General features: G+C 43.0%; 1 protein-coding gene across 1 annotated transcript in view; it reads left to right on the forward strand.

The window, feature by feature from the left end:
* TAC3 (tachykinin precursor 3) overlaps positions 1-19,213 on the forward strand; it is a 38,621-nt gene extending 19,408 nt beyond the window's left edge. Inside the window, exons 3-7 of the mRNA XM_075262878.1 lie at positions 5,655-5,757; positions 10,936-10,968; positions 12,367-12,420; positions 14,097-14,163; positions 18,563-19,213. Coding sequence (XP_075118979.1) covers positions 5,655-5,757; positions 10,936-10,968; positions 12,367-12,420; positions 14,097-14,163; positions 18,563-18,575 — 270 coding nt within the window. The 3' untranslated portion in view covers positions 18,576-19,213. The remainder of the gene's footprint in view (positions 1-5,654; positions 5,758-10,935; positions 10,969-12,366; positions 12,421-14,096; positions 14,164-18,562) is intronic.
* The last annotated feature ends 254 nt before the right edge of the window (positions 19,214-19,467 follow it).

The following is a 19,467-nucleotide window of genomic DNA, read 5'->3' on the forward strand; positions in this document are numbered from 1 at the left end:
CTACACCTTGAATGGCAAGTGAACAGCGCGGCTCCTAGAAATGTTACCATTACCTGTAGCCGTACGCTGTCCTGGAAAAGCTGAACTGCAGAGGTCCTGGCTGTTGTATCATCACAGATGTAATATTGAAGGCCTTTCCTAAGGACAGGCCATCAATATTAGAAACATGGATAAATCCTTTAAAGAGGACCTTTCATCAGATCGGGCACATGCAGTTTTATATACTGCTGGAAAGCTGGCAGTGCGCTGAATTCAGCGCACTATCGGCTTTCCCGATCTGTGCCCGGTGTAAAGCGCTATCGGTCCCGGTACCGTAGGGCTTTACAGTCAGAAGGGTGTTTCTGACACTTAGCCAGGGACGCCCTTCTGCCCAGCAGTGCCTATAGCTCTGTACTGTGGAGCGGGGAGGAACTCCCCCCTCCCGCTCCTGATAATACCCGTCTATGGACGAGCACTGTGAGCGGAGGGAGGGGGCGTTCCTCCCCGCTCACACTGTACAGCGCTATAGGCGCTGCTGGGCAGAAGGGCATTTTTTTTTTTTTGAATGGGCTTGAAAAGTGTCCGGCTGTGAGCACGGGTGAACGTTTTAAGCTCTCCGCTGCGAAACAGGCTTTTTTTTAACCGGACACAGAGTCGGACATGCAGTACTCTGTGTCCGGTTTAAAAAAGCCAGTTTCGCGGCAGAGAGCTTAAATCGCTCACCGGCGCTCACGGCCGGGCTCGGCATGACAGGTTTCCATCTTCTACCGGAAGAAGACCGAAACCTGAGTACGGACACCCGAATGCTGGTGTGAACCCAGCGTCACACATATAGATTATTACAGCATATATACTCACACATATACATTAATATACATTCATATACCATATATAAGTTATATGAATGTATTAATACTATATATACACTCACATATATACATACACTCACACATACACATCATTATAGTATACTGTATATACATACCTATATACAAACATACAGTGCTCACACAGTATACAACACACATACTTTACACAAATATACACATATATACATATTAAATATACAGATTTTACCAAAAGAGTATACTCACATTTGCCAGCAGTCACCATCACAGCAGACGTCTACCTGGCTTCCCCACACGCTACGGGAGACGACTCACTGTGAGGGGGAGGGGGAGGGAGGAAGTCGGGCAGCAGGGACAAGACGTCATAGGAAAACAGCGATAGCTGCTGCAGGTCAGTGAGAAGATTGCAAGCGGGCAGCCGTTAGCGGAAGCTGCACACAGTGTCCTCCGGTATGTACTTTCCTTATATATCAGGAGGACACCGTGTACAGCTTCAGCTAATGGGGGCCCATGTGTGTGGAGGCAAATGCATTGGCCAGATGCCCGGTTGGGGGCCCCTGGCCATCCCGATCGGGCCCCGACCAATGTATTTGCATTGGTAAAATGAGAGCTTTCAGTCAGGGGGCGGGGCCCACCGGGGGATTCACCGGTACACCGGTGGGCCAGTCCGACCCTGACAGTGTCTACACCTGGCACCCCAGCTGATCAGCTGTTGGAAGAGGCTGTGGTACTTGAGTGGTCGCCATTTCCTTTTGCCAAATGACAAGTGACATCTGGTCATGTGACCTTCCTGCAGCTCATTCTCACTTAAATGAATGGAACTGAGCTGCAATATCAAGAACAGCTACTATACAAAATACCCTAGTATTTGTCTGAACACCACTGCTTCCTCAGTTGACTGGTTAGGGTGCTAGATGTTGGACCGCAAGTGATCTGATCAATGGCCTATCCTAAGTTTAAGTCTTCAATATTGTAGTTGCAAAAACTCCGTCAGGCTAGGCCCCTCTTAGTTGGCCGCAGAAAATAAGTGCAGAAACACCTTGTGTTTTTTTCCACAATGCTTTTCACAGAAAATCCACAGAAATTTCCTATGCTGACTTTTTGCTTCAATTATACAGTACCTATAGGGAAATTGTTGGTATTTCCATAGGTAAAATTGACATGCTGTGATTTCTCTGCTTTGCGTATTTTTCTGCAATGTGTAGATGGGATTTGCTAAGGCCCCACTGCATTTTTGGCTGCTGCAGAAACGCAGCACAGTTCCACAAGTTGCCAAGCAGCTAACAGATATCTGGCCGCAATGTGTTTTTACCAAAGAATCAAGGCAGGTTTTAAAAAGAAAACCTCTGCAAACGAATCTCCAGGTTAAAACATTACTCAGATACTGTACTTTGTAGCAAACATTCAGAACACTTGCAAATAGCGAGCAATTGAAACACAAAGAACATTAGATAGTTACAAAACTGTAAAGTAACCTGGAAAAAATCTGAACTTTGGCTCAAAAAAATGCTGCAAAGTCTGCAACAAAAAAAACTGTGTTTTTGCAACGTGGAGCATTAGCCTTAAATTGATTTGCAGTATAATTATATAATATAGAAACCGCACAAACACCTACTGTAGTGAGCAACTACTTGTTTTATGTCAGCCCCCTGGACACACCAGCTGTACTTGCTTTTATACCAGTAGAATAGAGGGCTCAGTGGGAGATGTCAGAGCAGCCGTATGAAGCAAATCACTTCTTCTACTGGCAGATTTTAGTGTTGTATACCAACAGGTGGAGAATACCAGTCAGCTGCCAGCTCTATGGAGGGTTTCCGTAAATCTGCGCTTTCAGACAGGACATCTAAATATAGATATTTGTAGCTGAAAGGCAGAACTTTGCCTGGTTAGTGGGAAAACAAGTTGTCAGAATGGCATAAACTGCAACTCTGCTTTGTAGATTGTGATCAGACTGACTGGCCAGAGGACCGACCAGGTTCAGAAACATGGTCCAGTGACAAGAGCAATAGACAAATCAGGTGTAGCTGACGGTGAAGATGAAAACTAGCTGCTGAGTATTGCGACCTTTTTTTAGTATTGCTTGTTTGTGTGCAATTAAAGAAGCTGTAAAACCTTAGTTTTCCAGTTTACTCATGCTTGAACTGTATCATTCAATTTGTGACATTTCTTAATATTATTCTTGCCCTATTGCCATGTATTGATTCTAAAGGTCAATGCATACAGAGTTTTTTGGTGAGGATTTTGATGCAGAATCGGCCTCAAAACTAGCCTCCAAAAAAGCCTCCCAATATATATGTTCACAAGCAAGTGAATGGGGGGGCTATTCAAATGACATAGGTTGCATAGGTCATGTTCTATTGTTGTCCGTTTTCACGGAGTCCTCCATACACTGAAATGTATGGAGGATATTGAAAACAGGTCCCCCTCGGGTGCAAGACACAATGAAGAATGGACAATTTACGTGGCTGTTCTACACCTTGGTCATTTGAATGTAGCCTTATCTTTCATAACGCAAGTCAACAATCAGGATTACTCTTAGTATAAATATATATAGTATATAATCTATGTAGAAAGTGATATTTGTCAAAGTGTAGCTGAGACCTAATTGTCTCATCCAAAAACATGGCATATGGGCAGGGGTTGTAGTGAAGAGACAGTGCCATGTGGTGACAGCTATACACATGTTATATGATATATGTGAGGGCACTGAAAAGACTCTGATAAGACTATAATGCCCTCTTTAGATCAGGCTCAGAACTGTACTTTCAATTCTGTTGTATCACAGGAACATTTTCTTCAAGGACCTCCTATTATATGAAGTAAGTTTTGCTTTGACGTTAACGTGGATAAATAAGATGATCTCTGGTTTGCAGTGCTCAGCCTTGTGTATAGTAGACTAAAATGGGGATGAATGCATATTTGTAATTGTGTCCAAAATTACTCACCTTTGCCTGATACATAGTAGCTGTAACTGCAGATGACTAATGTACTAATGTAATTGTTTTGTATTTTAAAGCAACACTCCAGCATTATTTTGCTACTAGCATCTGCCCGCGGCTTCGTCTGCGGGTTGGTGTTGGCGCTGAGCCGCTTATATTTAGCCAATTGCTGTTGTGGTTGATCAACCTGCTTCCACTTCTCGGCTCTGCTACATCGCAGCATATGCGCAGCATACTCAGTTGTATGTACATCTCTGCATATGGAGAGCGTACTGAGCTGTGCTACAGCGCTGCTTAAGCTCTGCTACATCTGGCCATTTGGATTAGAGGGGTGTTCTTATGTCAGTGTGTGAGCAGCTTCTGTGTTACAAAGGGCTGAATGGATGTTGCTGAAATGTGCCAAAGTTCAATCAGCCTGCTCCCGCGTCTTGGCTCTGCTACATCACTGCATATGCGTAGGAGACCCAGCTGTATGTACATGTTTGCATATGGAGAGCCTACAGAGGTGTGCTACAGTGCTACCTAAACTCTGCTACATCGGGCAATTGTGATTACAGGTTTTTTTTTATGTGACTGTCTGAGCAGCTTCTGTGTTACAAAGGGCTGAACGGATGTTGCTGAAATGTGCCAAAGTTCTCCCCCTCCCCCATCAGAGGCAGAACAACACATTTACCGTCGTACTCACTGAAACTCTACACCCGATATACTCCTCTTGTCCACACACAGACTGCATGTTCTGTAGTCTCCTGATCTTCCATAAGACAACATTTTCATCAGCTTTCACACTGTCCAGCTTCATCCTATATAACTCCGCCCATAAAATTGTTTGTGGCTCTGCCCACTGCCTAGCATGATCCTATGCTAGAATGGATCAAGGACCTGTGATGATGTCATCACAGGTCCTTTAGTGTCGTGTGAACCTTTATTCCTTCACTGCGGTCGTGTAGTGATGTCATTTACCGGGATAAAAAGTAGCCTATGTTTTAATCAGGGTTCCTATCTATGTATGTGGCAAATTTCATGCAAATTCATTCAGTCATTTTTGCGTGATTGAGGAGCAAACATCCAAACCCACAAACATCCAAACCTACAAACTTTTTATAGTAGGATGCAAGATAGCCATCCAAGTAGATTCAAAACAAGCTCTTGCTGATCCTATCACCTATGTCTAATACATGTACCCATTTACTGTACCTGTTTCTGTAAAACACTGAAGACCTAATACTAAAAATGACCTTCCAGGGTCTTAGACTGTGAGGATGACAGGTCCTGGAAGCTGCACCAACTACTGCTGATAACATTGGGGAAGGTGATGGGGGCATAGTGACCTGATTATGAGAGAGGGGTGCTACAGGGAGCAGAGCAGATTATGTGAGAGGCAGAAGGGGAGCATGGAGACATTTTTATAGAGGAGGTAAAGAATAGGGGGCAGGGCTCTGAAGACACATGCTAGCTCTCAATAGTATCTGTAAGCAGTACAAAGAGAGACCTTCTGTTTGCACAACAACCCCTGCTATAAAAAAAGAGCTTGCACTGTGATCATTTGACTGCTGACAATAAAGAGAGCAGCGAGGAATGAACAAGCATGCGACCATTTGTAACCAGTCACTAACAGTCAATGCTAAATGAAAGCAAGATGAGCAGTGACTGAATTTTTATAATGTCAAATGCCACTTATTATGGGTATTTTACCTGCTCCCCTAACACAACATAGGATGTATGTTCCACATTTAACCCCTCGCTGTTCAGTTCATTATTACCGTTGGTATACCTGCTAGTGCTAGGTACTTTGATAATTCATATTAATTGTGTTCCAGTGACTTTAATATAAAGATTAGTATTGAGATACATTATAAGTTAATATGGATCTTTGATGTTCCTGTTACAGAAATCCTCAGATGTCTACAAACTCCCAGCATCACTTCTGAAGAGGTTCTATGAAGATGATTCATATGACGGTTTTGTTGGACTTATGGGTAGAAGAAACACTGGTAAATTAAATGAAGATTATTTATCCATTTACTATATTTCCTATAACACCAACAGATACTACAGCACTCATAGTCTGTGTATCTAAAGAGGATTATAATGTAAGACTCCATGCATACAAACATGTGCTTTGTCAGCTTGCTAGCCGTGTTTTACAGGGCCAGCACACTAACCAATTATTTTGCTATGGCCCCATACACATGACCATGAACCTGGGGCAAAACGCAGGACTGGTCATATGACTGAAGAAAATCAGTGAGTCCATGGAGGCATGGTGGCACACATATATCATCCATATGTCATCCGTGCCATTTTATCACAGACCCAGGATATGCACATGATTCATATGCTTGTAGACTTATTCCACTAGAGTCAAAAGCACTTTATGGGAATTTTCTATGATCTGGCTACCAGTCAGTATTTTGTTAGGCTCCGTTCCCACAGAGTAACGCGCCACGCATTCAGACACGTATACACGTGTCGGAGTGTGAGCACTCAAAACAGATCCAATTCACTTCAATGTGTGCCGGCTCATGTGCTACACATTGAAATCAATGGGTTAAAAAGCCTCCCATTGATTTCAATGTGTAGCGCCCGTAAGCCGGCACCCATTGAAGTGAATGGGATCTGTTTTGAACGCTCACACTCTGACACGTGTATACGTGTCTGAATGCACGGCGTGTTATTCCGTGGGAACAGAGCCTTATTTTGGAATGTAGCAGGAAATTGATAATAAAGCTAGGTTCACCTGCACGGAGGACTATTCTCTCTGCTGGCTTCAGTATAAAAATGGCGGATACCTGGCAGACCCCATTATACTCTATATGTTATCTGGTAACTACTGTTCTAGCAAATAGCCCAGTGCAAGTGTGAACCTAGCCTTACTGAAGGTAATTCACAGAAACACAGGGAGAAACTTTTTGCAGATGCCATTCTCAGACAGGTTTGATCCCACATCCCGAGTCTTCCGTTACACAACATTGTACCTGAGAGTGCATGTTTATTTCAGTGGGAAAGGAGAATAAAACTATGTAACAAATTTTTATTTTTGTTTTGTCTTTGTTTTAATAATGTTATTTTCTGAATATTTAGATCTGAAAAGAATATTAAACGCTAATTTTAACTCATAAACTTTGCTTTTGGAACCCATCGATATTTTAAAATCAATATTTTAATTAACAAGCATAACATAGATGTTGGTGAAATATTCTAGATTGTTCTGAAAACTTCTAACATCTACATCATTCTAGCCATGTCTTGATGTCGGTAGAATATTCTGGATCACTAGGGGCAACACGGTGGCTCAGTGGTTAGGACTGCAGCCTTGTAGCAATGGAGTCCTGGGTTTGAATCCTGCCAGGAACAACACCTGCAAGGAATTTATATGTTCTCCCTGTGTTTGCGTGGATTTCCTCCCATTCCACAAAGACATACTGATAAGACCAAAAAAAAGTACATTGTGAGCCCTATATGGGGCTGACAATCTACATTAAAAAAAAATATATATATATATATATATATTCTAGACCTCTGCCTGTTTACTATATAAGCACGTCTGCCAGACAGTAGTACTTATTGTAATTGCAGTTATAGTGTGATAGTGGATAGAGATATAGTGTGAGAGCAAGTGCAACAACTGAATAGGACTGAGAAATATAGTGTGTAGTTAGATGCAGCTATGGCATCAAGAGGCTGTAAGCATTCTGCGGATTCATTTTGCTATATATGTGGCAAATTCATCAAGACGCGAGCCAAGTAATATTCAATGAGAACATCGGTCAGGATGTGTGAAGCCTATATGGTATACTATGGAGTACAGGTTGGGGACCAGGACAAACCCTGGGCACCTCACTACAGTTGTGAAAACTCCAAAAGAACACATGAGGGGAAAGAAGAGCCATGAAGTTTGCTATTCCAAGAATTTGGCAAGACCCTACTGACCACTCAACCAACTGCTACTTTTGCATGGTCGATCCTTCCAAACATCGAAGTGGCAAGAATGCTCCTCCAGTGGTGTATCTTGATATCCCATCATCAATTGCTCCAGAACCACACCGCACTGAGCTCCCCATACCTGCACCTCCTGAAAGAAATCAGCCATCTTCAGAAGAAAGTGGCACATCAGATTTTGAACAAGAAGATGTAACTGATCCAGTCTATAGTGTCAGTAGGGGAGAAACGGAGAGATACTAACCCAATCAAAGGATCTTAATGACTTGATACAAGATATGGGACTCACAAAGTCCAATGCTGAGGGGGCCATACGGTGGCTAAGTGGAGCACTACAGCCTTGCAGTGCTGGAGTCCTGGAGTTCAAATCCTGCCACGGGCAAAAAAACATCTGCAAGGAGTTTGTATGTACTCCCCATGTTTGTGTGGATTTCCATCCCATATTCCAAAAGACATACTGAAAGGGAAAATGTACTGTACATTGTGAGCTCTATGTGGAGCTCACAATCTACATTAAGGGAAAAAAAAAAAAGTCCAATGCTGAGCTACTGACATCTAGACTGAAGCAGTGGAACCTTCTGGATGAAAGAGTTGCGGACCAGCGGAAACGATGTTGAACATTTGCTAGTTTCTTCAGCAATCGTGACAGTTGTGCTACTGTCACAATGTCACTGGTTTATTCCTTGCAACTAGTATTGTCTTTACCCCACAAGAGTGGCGACTTTTTATAGATAGCTCATCTAGAAGTTTAAAGGCTGTGCTGCTACATAATGGGAACAAGTATCTGTCTATTCCTTTGGCTCGCTCCATACACTTAAAGGAAGACTGCAACAACGTCAAGACTTTGTTGGAGATGCTGAAATCTACTACTCATCGTTGGGATATTATTGGAGATTATAAGATGGTAGCATTACTTACAGGGTGGTAACGCAAAATATCCCTGCTACCTTTGCCTATGGGACAGCAGGGACAAGAATGTGCATTACCACCAGAGGGACCAGCCACAACGTACTGAGTTCTCTTTAGGAAAGAGCATTTTTATTGTTTTTGATGCCCTGGTCATAAAAATAAAGTTGATTAATAATAATTTGGATTTTCTTTAATGCCAACCTATGCATTGTTAGGAAATAACATTTGCTGAACAAGGACAAAAACTCTGTTACATAGTGTAATGCTTTGTGCAATGGCTTAACTTCTGCAGACAAAAAAGAAAAAGGCATTTCGGATTAAGCAATACATACATAGTAGATAGCCAGTTGAGCGTGCCAAAATCAGCAGATTTGTCCAATTTTGATCTACGGTGTAGGGTCAGTTTTAGAATTGTTGGTCCTATGCGACGGATTGAAAAAAGCACAAGCATTTTGCAGCATTAGCAGAATGTAGCAATAGCCAAAAACGAGTCCAGCTGCTCCACAACCCTGTTATGATTTTCTCATATTTAATATCAGTGTATCTCCATAGACAAATGACTCATAGTAGTGTGGTGTACTTAATACAGAGATAGATTTTATAGTCATTCCAAAATTATCAGAGCTGCACTTTGCTACCAATAGAGGCATAACCTGAACCCCTGGGTCCCATTGCAAAATTTGTAATGGCACCCCTTCTTACCATGTGCTATCTTTAATTCTGGTGACTGTCCTATGCTCCTTCAGGCTCCAGGTCCCAGTAGTAATTGCTACTAGGGTTGAGCCGATCTTGAGATTTCAGGATCGTTTTTAAAATCCAATTTCCGATCATTTTCCATTCGAGCCCGATCTCGATCCCAATTCTGATCCCAATGCAAGTCAATGGGATTTTTTTAATAATTGAAGATCGTATTTTAAAAATGATCCTATTCACTACACAGCATGGAGTCTAAAAATTGAACGCTTTAATTGTTAGACTCCACACTGTGTAGTGATTAAAAAAAATCCTCTGGCTACTTAGTCCCCCCTGGTGTCCACTTAACTGCACAGAAGCGCTGCCGCTGGTCCGGTCCCCGCTGTTCTTGCTCCTCTTCTCGCCTCGCTGCCATGCCACCCAGGTTAGTGTTACGGACCTAGGAAGAAAGCGGGGCTTGTGGCTTAGAAGAGTGTGGGTGGGTACAGGGCGGGGAGATGTGAGTGCATCACTCACGTCTCCCCTCCCAATACCCGCCCACACTCTCCTAAGCCACAAGCCCTGCTTTCTTCCTAGGTCTGTAACACTAACCTGGGAGGCAGAGGCAGCGAGGCAAGAAGAGGAGCGAGAACAGTGGGGACTGGACCAGCGATCTGTGCAGGTAAGTGTTAGCTACTAGAGATGTTAGCTAGTCTCCCATTAGAATGAATGGACACCGCCGGCGCGCAGGGGGTTAAGCATCCAATCATTCCTATGGGACCTAGCTAACATTGTTAGCTTTTCAAACAATTCTTGGGCAGTAGCAAAGCATTGTGGGAAATAACCTCCGAACTCGATCCCGCCTAAAAAGATCGGGATCGGAGTGCCGATCACGATAGTGAAATTTACGCGATTGCCAATCAGAATCCGATCTTTTCTGATCCCGATTGCTCAACCCTAATTGCTACCTTTGCACCCTCCATAGCTATGCTCCTGGCTACCAGTTGTAGAGGGGGTGGTTGGATGATATATCTAAGAATCAGGAATAAGGGCCTCATTTAAATTTTTCTGAATTCCTCTGTTTACAACAATGATATGAATATATGGATTATGTATATATTTTGTTTATATGGGTGAGAAATAAGAAGACAATCACTGTCATGTAATCTGTCTCTCAAAGATCAGTACATGGTGGCCTAAAGTTTTCAGAATGTCCCATCTTTTATAAGCTCCGATCATTCACCAGACGGCAAATATTAGATAAAGATTTTTAAAATAATAGATTCTCAGAATTAGCTGAAATAGTTAAAAAAAAAAAAAAAAAAAAAAAAAACATTACGAAATAATGTTATATTTGTAAAAATGGTTTTCTGGCAAAAAGCAGAGCATGTGTTATTAATATCACTTTACCCTAGTTTATTTATGACCTCCAAGGAGATAGCAGTGCAGTGTAATGGGGCATAGAATGGCGTACAAGTAACATTTATACATAATAGATAGCAGTATGTAGGGTGTAAAGAGCAGCCAGGCAGGAAGCAGATAGGAGCAGCAGGTGTGATGAAAACACAGAGCAACGTACCTTACCAGTGACATCCTGACATAGACATATAGGATTCATTCTAACCTAAAATTATTCTGCTGTTTTACAGATTCCAAGGAATTTGGCTCATTGCCCTTAAAACGTAAGTAAGATATAGCATAATATTGTATTATCTTATCAAAATACCAGAGCAAACAAAATGCAATGTAATTGTCTGCAGCATCCAAACGATACAATTACATTACAATCTAATGGTTGCCATATGTAACGCCTCTGGTTTTGTCCTGTATTTCACCAGTTCTGGATCATATGATGAAGGGGTTTCCTATGAACATAATTTATGGACTGGTTATTGGGCAGGGACAATGTATGTGCAAGAAGATAACCCAATGATTCGCAAAAAATCTAATTGTCTGTCAAGGGATATCTCCTGTAAATAAAGCTGTATGTATACTTTCCAGACTATGGTTATATGTACAGCTAGCATTTGTCCGCGACTTCGTTCACGTGTAGTTGTCGGCACCGTTCTGCCGTTGCCCGCGTCTCGGCTGTGGTACATTTCTGTGTAGGCGCACGTACCCACCGCCAGGTCAAGACCAACGGCCCCACCAAACGCCTGTCCCCCACCCACCTCCGCTCGCGCTCTCCCCTGCGTCCCCTCTGAACTCCTCTCCTGCGCCCCCCTGCCGCGGGAAGCCGGAGTCCCCCCCGACCCACCAAAACCCACCTCCCGTGTCTTCCCCCCATGCAGTGCGTGGCCCCAGGCAGGCACCCACACCTGAACCCAACAGTTCCTGCATGGTACTCACCGAGCCAGCACACCCAATAGATGCGGCATGGCCTGCACTGCGAGGCTGCATGTCTGCGTCTCGGCGGTGCTGCAAGTAGCCACCATGTTCTCCAGCTCGCACACTGTGTCTCGGGCCGCCCACACAGTGCCGCGAACCTATCGGCCGCTGGCTGAAGGACCTTGGATGACGTCATCTTGGGTCCTCAAGCGTAGCCGGTGCATACATTCAGCGGCCTCGGTCGGGAATTCTGTGGATTTAGCGTCATCGCACGTAGCCTATGTTTCCTTCCAGGTGACCATCTAGGTATGTACAGTATTTAATTTCAGGCTAATCTGTTCAGCCGGTTTGGCGTGATTGAGGAACAAACATCCAAACACACAAACATCCAAACATACAAACTTTCACATTTATAATATTAGTAGGATGATTTATACCAATATAAGGCTGAAACCTCACATTGCGAAAATGCAGCTTTTTTTGTTGCAGATTCTGTAGCGTTTTTTTGAGCCAAAGTCAGGAGTGGATTGAGCAGATGGTAGAAGTGTAAGAGCTTCCGATATAATTCCCATTCCTTTTGTAGCCACTACTAGGTTTGGCTCAAAAAAACGCAGCTAAATCTGCAATAATAGAAGCTGCGTTCCTGCAACATGGAGCCTTAGCCTTAAGGAGTTTTCAGAAAGAAAAAAAAAAAGATTTCCTAATTTAAATTGTATTTTTTTTTAAGTATAATTTCCTTTTGCACTTTGCAGGAGACATGCATGACTTCTTTGTGGGTTTAATGGGGAAGAGGAATCTACAGACAGGTAAGTCTTTACTATTGCTATGAAAGCTGTATAATCCATTCAACAAGTAAATTGTGCAAATGCTTTACATTTCATCCTACAAGAACGATATTGACATATAGGATCTGCCTTTGAAATACTCCTTATTTAGAAATAAAATCTAATAACAGGTGGAGTGCCTACTGTGTGACACCATTGGAGATTGTGAGGTCTTTGAAATGCGCACCTAGTGCCATAAAGGGTCCCGACGTACCAGGAACAGCTTAAAGGATTATAGATCAGCAGATTCATTTGTGTCAGAAGGTGACATGCTGTCCTAGTCATCTTTGGAATGCTAAAGTTATCAGACATTGCAGAAGTCCGAAGAAAATTTATATCAGATATCCACTTTAAAAGTTTTATGTACATGCAATAGAAACGCATAAGATTCACAGGATGGAGCTGAAAGCAGCTAAACTGCAGTGACTGTCTTACTGGTATGACACTACTAAACACAATATTAAAACTTTGCAAATTGGTTGCAGTCATTTCTGCAATCTGTTCATGTGAACTGAGTTGTATCAGCAACATTCAGCTGTATGGAGCAATCATAGAAATATCTAGAATCAGGGGCATGCACATGTATCATAGTGGCCCAAAGTGAAATGTTATAAGGCCCCCTCCGCCATGATGTTTTTATGAAGTCAAGGAATTTTTTTTAAATAAAAAGTCATTAATAATTTTAGTGGATTTTAGCTGGTTCATACACCAGAAATTGAAATCTATGCCAGAGAACTAGTTATAAATACATTCATAAATATCCAGTAAACAGCTTTGAGCAGCCACCACCAGGGGGAGCTCAGTGCATAGGAAGTAATACAGCTATCTTTGAATTCAATGGAAGCTGTAAAAACAACTCCTTACACTGTGCTCCCTCTAGTGGGAGATGCAGGATAATGCAGTGAAATAGTTTTGGGAAGTAAACCGAATATCCTCACCTCCCATTTGCACCCCCATAGAAGTTGTGTGATCTGCCTACATGGTAGACACATCACTGTCTACAACTAATCTGCTACTACATGTGACCATATAAACAATTTACCTGTGGGGTAGCACTGCCAAATGTCTGCATCTGTTATACTGTACCTTTATATAGCATGGTGCAAATTTACTCTGGAGCCATAGAGCCAATGCAAATATTTGCAAACAAATTTAGAGAGTGTGGCCTTTTAAGAATACAGGGACAGATTTATCAGGTGTTACGCCTTTTTTGTGGCATAAAAATATTACATATTTCAGATGTGCAACTTTTTTAATGCCACTTATGGCAATACTTGTTACAAATGTCATTCTTATGCCACACTTCCCCCTTTTCCAAAATGGTGGTTTGGCAAAGGTGTGCTGTGTGTGGGGCCATCAGTCCTGGCGGATTTATCATCATTTATGATAAGTTTGAAGTATACATGAAGTATAAAATCTATGCTCGCCGGAGGATGAAACCTAATCTATGAAAAGTTGTGCGCCTCCTCATAAATCAGGTAAGTCCTCCATCCATGCAGTAAATATCCAGACCAGCGTGCAGAATATGGGGCGAACATACCCCTCTTCATAGTTTTGATACAAAGAGAAAGTTTAAAAATGGAAATATTTTTTATTATATATTATATTTCTATGCCAAGGTTTATATATACTAACCAATCAATCTTTAATATTTCAAGGGAACCCTAATATTGAAGAGAATGCAGCCGCGCCTGATTCTAGATACTCAACAAAATGCAGACTGAAGTAAGTATCTGCTCAGTGATATTCTGGCCATGAGTGTGATACTATATTTTTTTTAGTAACTTAGGCCCGGTTCACATCTGCATTCGGCAAATCCGTTCAAAATCAGTATTCTGATTTCAAACTGTCTGGATTAAAACCCATTGATTTCAAGCACTACTTTTCTCTCCGCATGACTCATGCGGACACCGCGCAGAAAACACACGGATTCCATTATAGTCTATGGGTCCGTGTGCTTTCATTGCTCACCGCTTTTTAATGGGTTCGGCATTCCGTGTGGAGGTCCCCAAGCAGACTCTCCGAATGGAATACCGAACGCAGATGTGAACCAGGCTTCAGTAGATTTTTAATAACTTTTTCTGTTACTACCTGACTTTGATTTGCCATCAATATGTCATCCTTTTTTCACATTCAATTTTGCACAAATCTAATTTTCTGTGCATCTCCTAGCAATGGTCTGATCATGAAAAACAGTCAGTATGTGGGTACCTGGGTACCATTCATGCGCTGTCCATGCATTTCATGAAGCCATTGACTTGCGTGAATGTATTTGCCCTGATAAAAAATAAAATAAATAAATAAATAAATAAATAAATACATAAAAAAACAGGGGCCACACAGTGGCTCAGTGGAGCACTGCAGCCTTGCAGTGCTGGAGTCCTGGTGTTCAAATCCTGCTAAGGGCAAAAAAACATGTGCAAGAAGTTTGTATGTTCTCCCCGTGTTTGCATGGATTTCCATCCCATATTTCAAAGACATACTGATAGGGAAAAATGTACATTGTGAGCTCTATGTGGGACTCACAATCTACATAACAAAAAAAACCAAAAAAAAAACAACAGAAGTCTAAATAGATATATAGAAATCAATGGGTTAACACGCTTTCCATAGAAGATAACAGAAGCACATGAATATGTCATGAATGTCACAAACTATAGCAAGAAGAATAAAAAAATTGATCATGGAAAGTGTGCCGTGTATCAGCCAGAAATCCACAATAACAAAAGCTGTGAATTTTATGCAGATTTCATCCTATACATTGCAAAAGGTAAAATCTGCTCTGAATACTTACAGCATAAATTAACATTCTCTGGATTTAGGATTTTCACTGTAGGTCAATTTCCACTATAGTAGATTCCATACAGATTTCTATACAGGATGTACACGAGATCTGGTAAGATCTCATCCACTTTATTACTACTGTAAATGCATACCTCCCAACCGTCCCGATTTCCGCGGGACAGTCACGATTTGGGTGACATGTCCTGCGGTCCCGGTTGGAGGGAGGTATGTCCCGATTTCAACTCATACAGACAAAGGACCAATAGACCGGATTCCAGATGAATCCGGCAGAAAGGAACTGCGCTCTTCTTAATTGGAAAATATAGATTTATTGGCATCAAACTCACACACAATGCGTTTCGGGCATATAACCACGCCCTTCCTCAGGTGTAATAGTTTCTACAATCAAATCGTAAATAAAATAAAATGTAACATTACAAATAAACAGGAAAAATATACCCAGCATCCATCATGCATATTTAAACCGCAGAGCAAGTTAGATAGTTCTATAAGTCATAGTAAACATAGACTCATGATGCGGACACAATAATATTAGGAGGTGACGGTCTATATCTTTTAGGTAGATGTCATTAAAATAGACTAGCCATTATAATTTCATGGATCAACCAATCCCTTCAAATTATTCATACAAAGTTTAGATGACACAATGCTTCCCCATACATATACATAGGGGCTATAAAAGGTTTCAACAACAAGTGGGTAAGTATGTCCAATGATCCGATCTTAGACTGTACCCAAATCAGTCCAATTGAACCATAACAAAACACAACATCCCCAGGATATAACAAAGAGTACATGTGTGTCTTACCTTTACCGCTGGGAGAATGGATTAGCAGCCCAGCGGAAGGCACGATAATTTAAATCATTGGTGGGAGTGGATGGAGGAAGCTGCTGCTTCCCGCGCAGGCGCACGCGCTCTGGGATGCACGTGTCTCATAACGATCCCCGGCAGCGCGTCTCAGGATACCGAATGCGCATGCGTCTGTTCGGCCTGCCCGCGCATGCGCAGAATGGTATGTCAGTCCGAGACGCTCTGAACTATGTCAGACGCTACGGGCTGTCAGTGTCTACTGGAAGAGTCTTCGGAGCGGCTAATATGTATACTCCATCGGAATCTCCGCTGACAAGAGGACAGGGGTTCTATCCCGTCACTTAATAACAAATTTATATGATTATAACAAAAAGATGTCGGCATAATACAATATATACCTGACCTCCAATATGCAATTAATGATGAAAAATAAAGAAAAAGTATATAAAAGAGGGGAGATAAGTAAAAAACATTTTAGAACAATAACATACCATTGATTGCAACAGTAATAATTCCAGAGGACGCCGATCTGAGTTGAACACATACGCGGCTGAAGCAAGGAGCTGACACAGATCAGCTCCTCGCTTCGCCGCTGCCCGCCTCTCTCCCTGACACATATGCGGCTGAAGCTGCTCGCGCGCTCGCTTCGTCGCTGCGTCTCTCTCTCGCTGACACATGCGGCTGAAGGGAGGAGCTGACCTGTGTCAGCTCCTAGCTTCGCCGCTGCCGCCGGCTCCTGGCTTCAGCCGCATGTGTCAGCGAGAGAGAGACGCAGCGGCGAAGCGAGCACGTGAGCAGCTTCAGCCGCATGTGTCAGGGAGAGAGGCGGGCAGCGGGGAAGCGAGGAGCTGACCTGTGTCAGCTCCTTCCTTCAGCCGCATGTGTCAGCCGCATGGCTTGTACATCACGTCTACAAGTCCAGGAGCCGGCGGCAGCAGCGAAGCGAGGAGCTGACACAGGTCAGCTCCTCGCTTCAGCCGCATGTGTCAGCGAGAGAGAGACGCAGCGGTGAAGCGAGCACGCGAGCAGCTTCAGCCGCATGTGTCAGGGAGAGAGGCGAGCAGCGGGGAAGCGAGGAGCTGACCTGTGTCAGCTCCTTCCTTCAGCCGCATGTGTCAGCGAGAGAGGCGGGCAGAGAGCGGCGAGGGAGCGGAGGAGAAGGTAAGTTTAATGTGGAGGTGGAACGTGAATCTGGGGGCAGATGAAGGAGAGGACGGCATGACACTGGGGGCAGAGATATGGGGACATGAATCTGGGGGCAGAGATGGAGGGACATGAATCTGGGGGCAGAGATGGAGTGGACATGAAACTGGGGGCAGAGATGTGGGGACATGAATCTAAGGGCAGAGATGGAAGGACATGAATCTGGGGGCAGAGATGGAGTGGACATGAAACTGGGGGCAGAGATGTGGGGACATGAATCTAGGGGCAGAGATGTGGGGACATGAATCTGGGGGCAGAGATGGAGAGGACATGAATCTGGGGGCAGAGATGGAGAGGACATGAATCTGGGGGCAGAGATGGAGGGACATGAATCTGGGGGCAGAGATGGAGGGACATGAATCTGGATGCAGAGATGTGGGGACATGAATCTGGGGGCAGAGATGGGGGGACATGAATCTGGGGGCAGAGATGTGGGGACATGAATCTGGGGGCAGAGATGGAGAGGACATGAATCTAGGGGCAGAGATGGAGAGGACATGAATCTGGGGGCAGAGATGGAGGGACATGAATCTGGGGGCAGAGATGGAAGAGGGACATGAAACTGGGGGCAGATGAAGGGTGTATCTGAAACTGGGGGAGAGATAGAGGGGGGACATATAATTTACGGATGACTGTAGGAGGATTATACTGTGTGCGGGCACATGAAAAATTAACGAGTGGGCAGAGTCAACACAAAAGTGGGTGGGGCTAAATTTGCCACGGCGCGCGTAGCGCGCCGCACATTTTATCCCTCTTTCAGTTCTTCAAAAGTTGGGAGGTATGTAAATGAGATAGAAAATACACAGTTAATCCATCCAACATAGGTAAAGACTTCAACCCTTGAAGAAAGATAATCTATATTCAACCCGTCTGATCAACACTTAAAGGGGCTGTCCCAGCATAATAACTTAACCCCATCCACAGGATAGGAAAGATGTTGGAAGACATGTTCTGCTCCCCACTATGTAAGGAATGGTTATATACAGTATATATATACAACTAGGTTGTCAGGGATTGGCAGGGGATGGGTAATCCCCACAGTCACGGAGCAAAGGGAGGAGAAGAGAGCAGCACGTGAGAGTGGAAGGTAAAGCAGAGGCACACAGAGTGGTGTCAGCAGCCATGACGGTCAGAAGCATCATGGTGGTCACAAGCCGCCAGTAGAATCAGTAGAAGCATTTACATTGATAGTGAATCTATGGAGATACTGTTTTTCATAGATTGCCAATTGAATAATATGGAACTCTGAATATACTGCTTATGACCTGTGCATTGACCACATACATTGTAATTTTGTTTCCACAGGTTCAGACGCTAAGTTTAGGATGTACAGAAGAAGCGGTCCTAGCGACATAAACATTATGGGTCCAATGCTAAACACGCTGGATTTCTTATTTTATATCACCGAAGAAAAGCCCCACCTATGTTACAATATAGCTTCACCCTCCTGTGTGGCTGTGTCCCATCATGCTAATTCATTACAACCTCACGTATTAAAGAAAAGGACAAGTGACACCTATGGACATAACTGTAGTGGATGTCTTTCTCAGCTGTACCATTTACATCTGCATATACTTTGCTCCATGTGTTTGTCATACCATCTATGTGTTTTGACACTCTGTGAGCAGCATTGAATATTGGAAACTTATTTTGGTGAAAAATGAGGCAATGCTAATGCTGTACTTGTGTAACTTCATTTGCTAGTCATACAATTGACTGTAACAGAAAGTTTTACCATTGACAATGCTGGGTGCCTTGAAAATGAAGTAAACAGGAATGAAACATGAGGGCTGGGATTTTGGAGAGATAAAGATAAAGGATGGCCTCTAGTACAATCCCCCCAGATTATTACCACCGATAATCCTGTCTCTCACTATCAGCCATGCTTAACTGATACAATGTAGCTCAACAGGAAATAATCACAATCAAAAATAATAACAATATTTTTACATATGACCACCTGTCTTGAGTCTTATTCTGTGAATATAATGTGTTAGTGCTATAATGTACAAAGTAACATGGACGCTATATAGACACAGTTTAAATGGCTTGAACTGGAGTGATTAATGGTTTGGAAGGGAGGGGGAGTTACTATATACAGTATAAACAGTATATTACAACTTGTGCATGGCGGAGAATAACAGGAACAGCTCTCCTATTCAATTTGAGACAGCGAGTTTGGTGGTTCCAGTCTTTTTACAAGTGACAAC

This window comes from Leptodactylus fuscus, chromosome 2 (genome assembly GCF_031893055.1).
Source record: "Leptodactylus fuscus isolate aLepFus1 chromosome 2, aLepFus1.hap2, whole genome shotgun sequence".
In the NCBI taxonomy this organism is placed as follows: Eukaryota; Metazoa; Chordata; class Amphibia; order Anura; family Leptodactylidae; genus Leptodactylus; species Leptodactylus fuscus.